The sequence below is a fragment of the Mauremys mutica genome, chromosome 14 (genome assembly GCF_020497125.1).
Source record: "Mauremys mutica isolate MM-2020 ecotype Southern chromosome 14, ASM2049712v1, whole genome shotgun sequence".
NCBI classification, from domain to species: domain Eukaryota; kingdom Metazoa; phylum Chordata; order Testudines; family Geoemydidae; genus Mauremys; species Mauremys mutica.
Window position 1 is genome coordinate 41,807,125 of NC_059085.1, and position 12,986 is coordinate 41,820,110.

General features: G+C 50.9%; 1 protein-coding gene across 4 annotated transcripts in view; it reads left to right on the top strand.

Moving 5' to 3' along the window:
• Positions 1-11,082: 11,082 nt before the first annotated feature.
• Positions 11,083-12,986, top strand: part of ZFPM1 (zinc finger protein, FOG family member 1) — a 125,374-nt gene continuing 123,470 nt past the window's right edge. For all 4 annotated transcript variants that reach the window (XM_044987140.1, XM_044987142.1, XM_044987141.1 and 1 more), the window contains exon 1: positions 11,083-11,417. In XM_044987140.1, the coding sequence (XP_044843075.1) occupies positions 11,378-11,417 (40 nt within the window). In that variant the 5' untranslated portion in view covers positions 11,083-11,377. The remainder of the gene's footprint in view (positions 11,418-12,986) is intronic.

Below are 12,986 nucleotides of genomic sequence, written 5' to 3' on the forward strand. Positions count from 1 at the left end.
CGGGGAGGGATGGGGGGTGTCACAGGCCCCTCCGGTGACTGCCCCACAGCAAAGGTGGGTGACCTAGGCCCCGATTTTCAAAGGCATTGAGGTGATGCTGCAGTCAGCGGTGCAACGCCTAAGCGATTTAGGAGCCTAAATCTCCGTTTCGGAGGGGTTTGAGGTGCTTAGGAGCCAACAGCTCAGTGACAGTGGATGGGATCAGATCGCTTCTGAAAATGAGATTTAGGCTCCTAAATCAGTTAGGCGTTGCATCGCTGACCGCCGCAACGCCTAAACTCTCAAAACCTGGAACCTGGCAGCACGGGCCAGGAACAGGGAGCTGCTTTCGTTCCAGTAGCAGGTGCCTGCGGGTTTTGGAACTAAAGGCCCAGCGTTCTAGTCCTCTCAGTGCGCGTGTGTGACTGATCTGGTACCAACTGTACCTGTCATCTGCAGCACAGGATTTCATTGCCGTGAGTAACTGAGAGCAAAACTGTGCCCAGTGTGCCTGGATCTGGACCACTAGTAACTTCCATTCAGGGTAGCATTAGCCGAGTGTGAATCAGATCTAGCTGCCTTCTCCCTTCCATAGCTCTGACCCCTGCCGTGCCCCAGGGACAGCAAACCGCTTACGCTCACGTAGGCTTGGTTCCGTGACTTGGCTTTTGGGCAAGAGACAAGGAAATATTTACAGATGGGGAGATACTTGATTTCCTACTTTCCCTTTTGCAGGCAAAATGTGTCAGTTTTGTCTCCTCTGAGCCGTGCAACCTGAGCGTCCCTCACATTTCAGCTCAGAAAATGGCTTGTGCATAAGCAGCACAGCAGGACCCCTGCGGGAGCGGGGGAGAATCCCTGCTCGGCGCTCTTGCCTGGGAAAAAGAAACCCCCCCGTCCATCAGTCAGACTCAGCTCCCTGAAGCCCTCGAGTTTGCTGAGACCTGCATTATCACCGAGCGGCTCTGGCGCGTTTGACACTTAGAAGATTTCAGGCCTCCACCAACGTAATTCCAATGAGAAAGGAAAAGCTGGTTTGCTTTCTGCAGCGAAAGATTAACTCTAGCTGCGCAGTGGCTACCCGGGGAGAAGAGCGACTTGTGTCGGGGAAGGCGGGGGGAGAGGCTGGGTGTAATTGGGTGTAATTGGGAGGTCAGATGCGGTTCAGATCTGAGCAGACATAGGAGACACTGACCCGACAGTATCTGTAACTAGGGACAGAGGGGCAGATCCTCAGCTGGTGTCAATCAGTGGAGTTTCATTGATCCTCAGCTGGTGTCAATTGATGGAGTTCCATTGACTCTTACACTGCTGGGGATCCAGCCCATTGACTACAACGGGCACTGCGCTGCCTCATACCTGCTGGGGATCTGCCCCCCAACACCACTGGTGCTCTCCTGATTTACACCAGTGGAGCATCCAGCCCAGGATTTTGCCTGCTGGATTGGTTTGGAAGTTGGGTTCAAAAGCCAGGGGAGACAATGCGCCAGCAGACAGGCCAAAGCTGTGGGGAAAAATGCAGAAATTGGGCTTGGTTTTGGCTTAATTGGCTTGTGAGTTGCTTGGTGGCTAGTTTTTGGCTTGTAGCTTTTGTTCCCTCTTTTGATCAGTTCCCGGCAAGCAGGGGCAAGGTGGGGAGAGAGTCGGGGGGCACAGCAGGCCCAGTCCCAGACTGCGGGCCGGGGGGATCTAGTCACATGGAGTGTTGGGTTCTTAGGGACTGGCTTGTTCTGGCCTTGTTTTGAAATGGGATTAGTTTGATTTTTGGCTTATTGTGAAAGTCGGGGGCTTATTTACCGCGTGAATGCTGGCAGCCGTGCGCGCCACTGCTATGGGGGAAGGGGCTGTGCTGCATTGTTCTCTTAGTGGGTTATTCCCACTTTATGAATTTGCACGTGAAGCCTTTCCTTGCCATCCCCCTGTCTGGGGAGGTCGGTGGGGGTGCCAGCCTCTCTGGGCCCTACAGGGCCCGGGATTCAGGCTGATTCTCCTAAGACTGAGCAAAGCCCAGGACTGTCTGGAGAAGCCCTGTACCTCCACATTGCCACCACCCCTCCCCGAGGGAGCCAGGCAGCCATGATCTTCCCTAAATACCAGTGCTACTCAAACCCTCCTCGGGGGGGACTGCAGCGTGGAGGGGTGGGGATCTAGCGTAAGTTAATGCTGCCACAGTCACGCAAACTTGCATTGGGATTTCCCTTGGCACTGGTGAGGACGCACGGCTGTAGATAATGTCTGAGCCCCAAGCCCTTTGCAGGGCTGGTCGCTGGAGGGCACACGCAGAGGCAGAGGATGGCACATAGCCAGCAATCTCAGCGCCCCTGGGCTGAGATCCATCTCTCTTGCAGGACATATGAAGCCCTCTCTTCTTTTCCTTTCTAGAAGACAAATGGAAACGAACGCTGTCGGACGTTATGTTCATTGCGTAGAGAACTCAGGAAAGCAGCTGGAAAAGCTTTATGCCTGAGCAACTTATGCACCGCAAATAATTGAATTGACCAATGCAGCCCGCTTTTCTGTCCACAACCTGATTGTGATCTTTACCGGGGGGCTGTTGCTGTTCACAACCGTTGTGCCACATATTTCACACAAGCGAACGCTGGCTTCTGGTTCAGTTGTGACCTGGTCACTGTGCGATTGGTCACGCATGGCAGGTGATGTTGCATAGCTGTTGCTTGGTTCATTTGACCTAAGCTCTGGGGATGAAAACAAACAGGGAGGGCCCTTTTCCTGGTCACACGTCATCGGCAAACGTTCGGAATGGGCGACAGAGCTACTGCGCAGAGCCAAAAAAACCCATTGAGAGATGTCAAAATGGCCGCCTGAACGTTTTGGGTGCAAAATGTTCATGCTGCTTTTCCTTTCCATGGCCGTTCTCATGCATAACACCTTGCTCAGCACAGTCAAATGTTTGCAAACACTGGAATAAAAAGTCCTATGAGTAGCACCCAAGCAGGCTGGCTAGGACTAAACTGTGAGAATCTCCGTTAGGGTATTTTGTTTTATTTTTTGCTGTATGTGCTCAGCTCTATTCCCTTGCAAATCCAGTACTTCCCACAGTGGCTGTTTGTTCCAACAGTGCACACAGAATTCAGCTGACCTGGCTTCTAAACCACATGCCTAACTCTTCTAGCTCTAGGGCTTTAAGCTTCTCCATGGGGCGTTGGGTATGACGAGAGGTGCCATGGGCATGAAGCTGCCATCAAAGGCTAAAGGGTTGTGGGTTTTGTAGGAGACTAAATATATTCTAGAGTTAAAAATGGGCCTTCATTCCAAATTAGTCATGGTTAATCTATCTCCCATTCCCCCTACACACACAAGAAAATCGGAGCTGGCCATTGCTGGTCATTCACGGCTGGCCTCCGCGATGTGAGTGAGCACCCGTAACTCTCATTAGTGTCAATGCAAATCATCAACCCTCCACACCTTTGACTATCCTGCCAAGAAAGACGTAGTACCTGGTCTTGAGTAGCATCACTCGACTCTCGGAATGAGCCTGTCTCTTCCATCTCTAGCATCTACAGTATGACTCTGTGATCGTACTAATAAATCACCTCCAAGACAAACGGCACATTCTGTACGGCTCCGGGCTGTGGAGCTCAACGTCAGTAACAGCAAACTACACGCGCGTGTGCACACACCCACTCACATACACACATCTAGAGTCTAAGGCCAGAAGGCACCACTGTGATCATCTAGTCTGCGCCCCCTCCCCCCCTTGTATAGCTCGGGTGATGGAACTGCTCCAAAACAATTCTCAGAGCAGATCTTTTAGAAAAACTTCCCATCTTGATTTAAAAACTGCCAGTGATGGAGAATCTACCATGACCCTTGGGAAATTGTTCCAGTGATTAATTACGCTCGTACTCTCAGGGGAACACGTCTCACCTCATTGTTGCTAATGCATCTTCATTGAACGTACAGCGAGATGTCACTGAGGTTGCACCAGGAGAGGAGGAGGTTGTTTGCAAGGATTGCAAGAGAAGGCGGGTAGCTGATGGGCAGAATATGAGCGAGAGCGCGATTTGCCTTCGGTGATCACAGCATTTAGAAGTGAAGGGACAATCTGCTGCAGGGCAGAAATGCCTGCAAATCCCTCCAGGAATAAATTAACGGAAGGCAGCTCCCAGGGAGCACCATTGCTACACATTGGTGCTACAGAGCATCTCAGGAAGAAATAGTGAGCTCAAGAGGAAAACATGAAAGCTGTGGCATTCTTGGGGATACTGGTTGTAGCCCCTCCTTAGCCATACCACCTCTGGCTGTGATCTCAGCAGATCACACAGCAGGGCTGATCAGGTCAGTAGCTGGATTGGAGACCACAAAGGAAACCTCGGTGTTGCAGGAAGTGGTGTCACTTTGGCCTCTGAGCCAGTAGTGAACTCCTGCCCCCGAAGAACATCAGGAGACGCTGCACTGGTGGACTCGCCAGCTTTTGCAGATGGCAATAACCTGAGAACTTTGAAAGTGGCCATTAAAGAAACCCCTGGCACTTCCCCCCCAAAGTTCAAGCTGTTACCCTTGTTTCCTGGTCAAATTCCAGTGGGGGTAACAGGCTGCCAACCTAGATGTCAGTGTTGTTTATTCCAGATTTACGCAGGGGTAAATGAGAGCAGATCCTAGCTTTCCACGTAGAAGAGGTGAAAAGCAGCATAAGTATTCCCTAGGGCTGGCAGGCTGGTATTACGGAGGGCTTGCTGAAGCACCGTTTTTATACTGACTTAGTTGAAACAGCGTTACCCTCCAGTGCAGACTCAGTTCCACTGGTACAACGTTGTCTCACTGCTTTAGCGTCTGTCAGGACATTAACCAATGCAGATACTGCGACCGCTCTTTTAATACAGGCCAGAGTCATGTTCGTTGTTGTTTTTTGGTTTTACCTGAAACCTTTCTGTTTTTTTACTATCATAGATTGGCATCTAAGAACCCACAGCACTCAGTGGATGTTTGTAAGTGGAGTATGTTAAAAGGCCAGAGAGGGATTGGGGGGTTTCCCCCCTAGGAAGAATTAGCTTATTATAAATAAAGATGTTGTGGCAGACGGCAGAGCCACCAATCAGGATTGGGCCCCTATCATGCTGGGCACTTTATAAACATATAAGATGACACGGCCCTGCTCCAAGGAACTTACATTCTCTTGTCTCTACAGAGCGTCCCATTGGCATCGGCCCTGGCACAGCCCTGCCTTTCTTTGGGCTGCGTTTGACCCGAGGAGAGGCGTAAATGGAACTGATCTGTGCACAGGTGAGAAAAGGTCTTTGAGGCAGTCATTGCAAATTCGGATTAAACCATTTTAAAAGCCTCTGAACTACAATTAATTGTTTGGCAGGGAATTGTCCGGCCTTTAGGAACAAACCAGGGCTGTTGGATGAATCTCGCACACAAGTCAAAAATAGCCTGGCCAGAAGGTGGCAGCACTTTCTACATCACTCTTTGGCGGTGGAGTTTTGAACGCGTGTGTGAGAGAGAGAGAGAATGACCCTGTGTGCAGCAAGCAAGGTTTAAAATACATGGTCTGCAGCTTCGGGGCTCACAGGCAGAATCCTCGGGGGGAGACTGTTGCAGTGACCTCACTGCATATTCAGCATGTTCTGCATGGGTGAGGCCTGCCACGTGCCACCATGTTGTTATGGCCCCATTGGGTGCCTCTCTTAAATGTCCAACCCAAATCAGCGCGGGTCAGCATTCCAAAATACACCCCGGGCTCTCCGCCTGGCCGCCCCCCCCGCTCCCCATTGAACATGCCTGAGGTGCAGCCTCAGCTGGCCTCCCAGTTACATTCCGACAACATAGTCTCGCTCGCTCGCTCTGTGTCGCTAATAATATCACTACAGATTAATTGGCACTAATACAAATGTACACAGCTCCATAAAAAGATGTCACCTCCCGCACAATGGGAACCAGGGCTGGTTGCATATTATCTCTGCACGGCAGGCATGTAATTCACTCCTCTGGAAAACATTCTATTTATTCTGTTACATTATAACAATCTCTCTGCAAACATGACTTGAGCAGGGGAAAACGCGCATGCGCACACACACAGACACACAACTAGCCTTGCTGTCAGAACCATTATCTGTGGTTAATGCCCTGAGTGAATGCTCAGCACCAGAGCCTGCAAGATCAGCTGCACCTCGATAAACATAACTGGAACCAGCTGGCCGCTAGGGCCCATTGGCAGGATTGGGCCGCCCGCTGCGGAGACTGGCACGGAGATTACCCTGCCTGAGCCCCATTAGGTGCCGGGAGTAGGAGGGGTTTGGGAACACGAGGGGTTGGAGGGCATCTATCACAGTCATGCAGAACCCCCAGGATCTGGACTTTGGCTCTGGTAAGAGGCAGTTGTCCAAAGCAGCTGCAGATTCATAGGCCTTGGGGATCTGATAGGCCTTCGTGTGACGCCAAAAGTGAGCTGGGCCAATTAAAAGGCCCCTGGCAAGGAATGTACAATTCTAAGGACTAAAAGCTGGTTCATTATGTCAGGGTGTATTTGCCTCCATGGTGCACGTTCACTGGTTTGGTATTGCAGGGTTGCTCTCGGGAGTACCAGGCGACATGCTCTGGGTTGTCATTGTTGGGTTGCTTGTGAGTACTGGGAGGTATTCATGCTGGTTGAGGATTTGAGGACTGGTTCGTCATTGCAGGGTCGCCCACAAGCCCGGGGCAGTGCCCGTTGACTCACAATTACAGCATTGCTCACGCATGTTGGGCTCCGCATTGTGCTTTGTTTTTGTAGGGATGCTTCTGACGGCAGAGCTCTGTGGCTGTTCTGTTATGATAGGGTTGCTCATCGATATGGCTGCCATTGATTTAACACAAAGAACAAGCCCCCAACAGTAACAAGGAAGTAGTTATTTTTGGAAAGAAAGGCCACACTGCATGGATTTTAAAACAGGCTCAGAATGACCAGTAGGGCAAATGTTTAGTCTACCAACCTCCAATTAATAGACAGTCCTGGGCGAGAAGGCAGCAAGGCCCCACGCCTGCAAAGACATGCTTTACTTGACTCCCATGAGTGGTCACAGTGAAATCAACGGGCCCACTCCAAGTGGTAAAGTTAAACATGTGCACAAGTCTTTGCAGGATCCGGCCAAAACAACAGTAGAAGGTCTAATGGAAACCCAGCCTTACACTCGCCGTCGGCCCTCAGCTGGCCCTCCCTTCACTCACGGCCCATGCTGTGACAGTCCAAACAGCCATTTATCCCTGCATTTCTGCCCCAGAGCCAGCACTTTGTATCTGATTAACCTTGGCCTTGTCCTCCTCCTTGGTTAAGGTCGCTCGTGTTTTCTCAGGTTGTTGTGACTGAACCAAAACAGTTCCGAAAGTGGAAGAGTTCCGTGTCTATGTGAAAAGGAAAATATAGATCAGCGACACGCTTTCTGCGTTCACTTCGCACTGGACTAAGTGGAGTTACACTATATTTACACCAGAGTGTGTACTGAATTGGTCCATGGTCTATATGTATTTGCTGTATTGTCTGTGGAACCCAGACTTTGCCGCAATTGATAAAGGTCCCTCCCCTTTCTCTCTCTCTCTCTCTCACATACTGCTGTATGAGCACAAACCTCAGCAGCTGCGTGGTTTTTGTTTCTGTTGTACTCAACCAAGAAATTTCTCTCATCGTCTGTCAGGGAAGACACAAGCGTAAACAACCAGGCGAGGTGCTCAGTAAATAATATTACCTTTATGCATTTATTTCTGAAATTATCTAAATATATATGGAAATTGGCCACTGCCAATTGGGCTTCCGTCCTTCCAGTATGCTCCTTACCTTCACCATGGTGCTCCGAAGGTCTGACACCGTGGCTGTAGAGAGAGTCTAGCCCCTTCTGATACAAAGTAAAGATGCTAAATTGAATTTTCTAAAGCGGATGGGCCTGATTCTCCTCTCTCTTTCGCCATTATACCTCACGCCCCCGCCTTTGACGGCGTTAAGTCTGATTGATAATGAGCTGGTGCAGAGGACAATCGAGCCGCACGTGTGAGAAGCTCACATGGGCCCCAATCTTGCAAAGTTTTACACATGTGCTCAACTCGACACACGTGAGTAGCCCCACTGCTGGGTGTAAGTTGTGGCAGGATCGAGACCACAGCGCCTGCCTGAACTGGAAGGAGATCTATCAGCCCTGCAGTTTAATGGGAACCTACAACCAGCAAGACAAGAAACTGAACTGAAATGTGCAGAATAATATAGACAAACACTATGTGCTACCCAGGCTGCTTAGGGTGACTGGCCCCTACCAATTTGGTAGCGGAATTGACAACTGCAGTGGCAGTGAACCATTTTCCACAGCAAGATCTCCCGCCGCCCCTTGGAACTCTTCCTAATTCCTAACTTAATTTATTTTGACATCCTCACGGCAAGCTTGACCTCTTTCCTGGAATCATGTGGTGCTTAAAACTCATTATTGAAACAGGATGTTAATTAAAAACCCTTAAAAAAAAAAAGAAGAGCGTTGATCAATGTCAGCAAGTCTTGCCGTGCTGAGCATTTGCATGCTGGACTGGAGATAGCAGTGACTACAGTCTTTCAGTACCTCTCCGATAATGCCAGGAATCCACAAACCCTGTCATCTGCTCGCAAGATTACCATTGCGTGCATAGCTGTACCATATATACCCCAAAAGCCAGGAGCCAACCTCACTGATGATTGATGTGATGACTCCCAAAAGGCCCTTGAAGCATGTCTGTTGAATATGCTGAATTTGACTCCAGTTCAAGCAGCAATGCCAGGGACAGGAATTTCACAGGAAAATGGGATGCACGGGGTGCTCATTTGCATGCCCATTACCCAGAATGCTCTCTAACCCAGCTCACAGCTATTTCCGGACAGCACTGGCATCTGAGCTCTGGGAACAAATGAACATCTGGGCTCAGCCTGCAGTTACTTTGCTATGTGTTTTAGGAGGTAATTGGTCACTTTCCCCTTGTGCATCCTGTTGCAACAGAAGGCTCACACAATGAGCAGACCCTGATGTTTATTCCCTGTACAACAGAATTTTATTTTTCAACCTCTTGGTGTATTTGGGGTCGTTTGCAGAGAGATACAGTAAACTGAAAAGGGTAATTGCTGGATATGGGAATAATCAGAAAAGGATAGGGGATGTAGGCAGTGGCTGGACTGAATTTTTTTTAAATGTGGTTTTAAATTGTATTGTACGTATACTTAGGGCTTTGGGGAGGTTTGTTTCATAGAATCACAGAAATATCAGGCTGGTAGGGGCCTCGAGAAGTCATCAAGTCCAGCCCCTGACGCTGAGGCAGGACCAAGTAAGCCTAGATCATCCCTGATGGGTGTTTGTCCCACCTGTTCTTAAAATCCTCCAATGAGGGGATTCCACAGCCTCCTTTGGAAGCCTGTTCCACAGCGTAACTATCTTTATAGTTAGAAAGTTTGTCCTAAATCTAACCTAAATCTCTCTTGCTGCAATTAAACCCATTACTTCTTGTCCTGCCCTCAGTGGACATGTGAACAATTGATCACAGCCCTCCTTAGAACAGCCCGTAATATATTTGAAGTCTCTTTTGAGGGTCCGCCCTCAGTCTTCTTTTCTCAAGAGTAAATATACCCAGGTTTTTTTAACCTTTCCTTTTCTAAAGCTAAAGTGAGTTATAGAAAAAAGGGTTTCCTATTTGCCGGGCTAAAACCTCACTTGATCGAGTGGTTTGATCAGGGCCTGGGAGCCAGAATTCTTGTGTTCTGTTCCCACCTCTGCCACTGACTCACTGTGTGACTTTGAACAAGTCACGGTGTCTTGCCATGCCTCAGTTTCCCATGTGTACAATGAAAGCAATAGTGCTTCCTTACCTCCCACGGCTATTGCACGGATAAATCTGTGGGAGAGGCACAGACAAGCCTACAGTAGTTCACAGCCCTGAAGGCTTGGATGGTATAACTGAATTCTGAACAATGGCAGATAAACAACTGATCTGAGACAAAAACGATGCAGTCTGCAAAGGCGGGACAGATGGAGAACAAACTCTTGGCAAACTCGTCCTTGGCAATGTCAGAAAGCAGCACCACCGGTGAGAATTCGGGGCTCCTGCGGCATTGCAGCCCTGGCAGCTTTCTGCTTCTAAAGCAAAATGTTTAGCGAGAGAAAATAAGATTGTCAAAAATCGGAGGGATTTAAGGAGCTTGCAGCTGAACAGTGGGCCAAGTCCAGCCTCCCCATCTGTGGGACCCCACTGGTTTCAGTAAGATTGCACAAGTGTAACGGAGCAGAATTTGGCTGGCGTGGTTTACCTTTGCCTCCACAAATGTTCTGGCCTCCTTGAACATTAACTGCTCCTAGTCACTCAACCGCCCAATTTTTGTGATTGTAACCACGGCTGAAAAGTTAGCCCCAAAGTACCAGCATTGGTTGGAGGTTCCAGACAGATGTAGGCCCAGAACCCAGAAGCTATTTACACCCATCTCCCATTGATTTAAATGGAATCTGGGCCATAGGACTTACTGCAAAGAGTTGACAATCCAAGTATTAGATGAGGGAGGATGATGCGCAAGGGAAGGGGACAGGGAGAGAGGACAAGGGTTATAACAAGATGGGGGGGGGTCATTTATTCTTTTGTGTATGGGGGTGCCAATTAGTTCAGGCATCACAGATTATTTCGCCCTTGCTGTTAAACTCCACTGTCACTGATGTGGGGGGGACACCCCGAAACGCCCTAGACTCCCATCCTAGGGGCACCTGCGGCTTCCTAGCCTAGGCACCCAGCCCACTTTCTCCCATGGCTCAGACTCCCCAGCAGATCGCCCGGGGGCCCCAGGGCCACCCAGAGGATTCAGGGCGCCTGGGGCAAAGCAATTGGGGGGGGGCTTTCATAAAAAAATTGCAATTCTATAGAATATTATATTCTTGTGGGGGCCCCTGCAGGGCCCGGGGCAAATTGCCCCATTTGCTCCCCGCGTTTCTCCGGCTCTGCTCCCCTGGCGCATCCCCTCCGCTCCGGCTCCAGGACTCCCGCCTCGCCTCGCCTCACAGCCCGCCCACCCCGCCACAGCGCGTCCACCCCATCCGGTGGGCGTGCCCAGCGGGAGGGCGGCGGCCTATGGGCGGCCGCCGTTCCGAGCGGCCGGGGAAAGCCCCGCCCCGAATGGAACGTTCAGCGGGTTTGATACATTTCAGGTTCCATTGAGAAAACCCCGAGTCGGACCCTAGTGGCCGCCGGTGGGAGCCCGGGTTCCCCCCTCCCCGCCAGCGGGACGGTGCCGAGACACAAGCTGGGAGCCCGGGGCCCGTCTCCCCGCGCCGGGGCTCCGAACCCTCCCTCCCCAGCCCTGGGAGCGCCTGGCGGGCATGAGAGCCGGGTGCCTGCCACCCTCCCGCGTTGCCACCGACCTGCCGCCGTCCGAGCAGCCGGAGGAGGGACCGGGCACGCTGACTGCCGAGCAATGTCCAGGAGGAAACAGAGCAACCCCAGGCAGATCAAACGTGAGTGCCAAACTCCCCCCCCCCCCCCGCCCCCGGGAGAGGGAGCCTGAGTCCCGCCCCCCCCCCCAGTTTGTGCCCCCTGGGTCGCCCCTTCCCCTCCCGCCCAGCCACCAGCTGTTAGTGACCCTGGGTCGCCCCTCCCCCCAGTCACCAGCTGTCAATACACCTGGATCCTTCCCAATCCCTTGCAAAGGGAATCCTAGCCCAGAGTCGTCCTTCCCCGCCCCAGCTGCGAGTGCCCCTGGATCTCTCTTCCCACCTCCAGCCAGTCCAGACTCTCCTACACGGACCGGGCCCCTGATTCACTTCCCTGGGCAAAGGGAGCCTGTCCTGCTCCCATGCAGAGCTGGCGGGGGCCGTGTTTGGGGTCGTTAAACCACGAGATTTCCAAGCCTCTAACAAGCGGAGCGGCGACAGCCCTGACAGTCAGGAGGCGAATTTAGGAGAGGCGGCTCCGCTGGGGCTGGTCCCTAGTGCGTCTGGCAGGCAGCTGCTCCGGTCTAGTCTTTGTCACTTTCTTCCTCTCCCCTCCTCTCCCCTCCTGTGCATTTTCGTGTGCTCCTCTGGGCGTCCTGCATTCTCCACATCACCTCTTGCCTCCCACCCGTGGGTGCTGTTGGTGTGCTGCAGGGCTGGCTGTTTGCACAGGGACCTGTAATCTAATATCCACAGAGGGCAGAGCTGGTGTGTGTGCGCTTGCTGCTGGCACTGTGTGGTCCAATTAGGCTGGTCAGGATTTCTGCATATGGTTACAGAAGTTTGTGTCCGGGTTGCCTATTTATATTCTTTCAGTGCCACCCCCCGCACCTTTCTCCTTCCCCTCTCTCTCCTTCCACAGAGATGTTTCAGCCTGATACAGCCGCCACTGATCAGAGCTGAGATAAAGCTTTAAAATATTCCATTCAGCAAGTCCCATCCTGATAAGATCGCTCTGTCGGGACGGTCTGAAATTGTGATCTTATCTGTGTTTGACTCACATCCATTGCATTAAAAAAGCCTCATCGAGGGGGACTTTTAAAAAATGTGATGCAAAGTATTTGGAGATCTTTAACTGGGATCATCTTATCGCAGATCTGCTCACTGTGCTATGCATATTGCTTTTTGAAAATGCCTTTGCAAACCTCGTGACCAAAATGTGCCCTGGTTATTCCACACACACACACACCCCCCGTCCCTTTTACTGTGGGGAGCCCCTGTCCATCCCACTTCGTTCTGCAACCACAATAAGATTTGGGAGAACTGATAAATGTTCTGATAAAAGCCTGGTAGAGACTGCCATTGGGTTGCTCTGTATTTCTGGCTCTGTCCAAGTTTCCCCTGGCTGATGATAATGCCTCTGGATTATCATTCTTCCCGAGATCCAAATTGATCAACCAAGGAGAATCTGATTTCAGGTCTGGCAAAGATGAAAGAGATTATTGTTGCATATTCTTGGGAAATTCTATAAACTGCTGGAACTTTTCCACTGACAGGTTTAGCGACTTTTTTTCTTTTCTCCTGATCTAAACTGGTGATAAGGCAGAGATGTTGGGGATAAAATTGGCCATCATGTGATAATATTGCTTTATC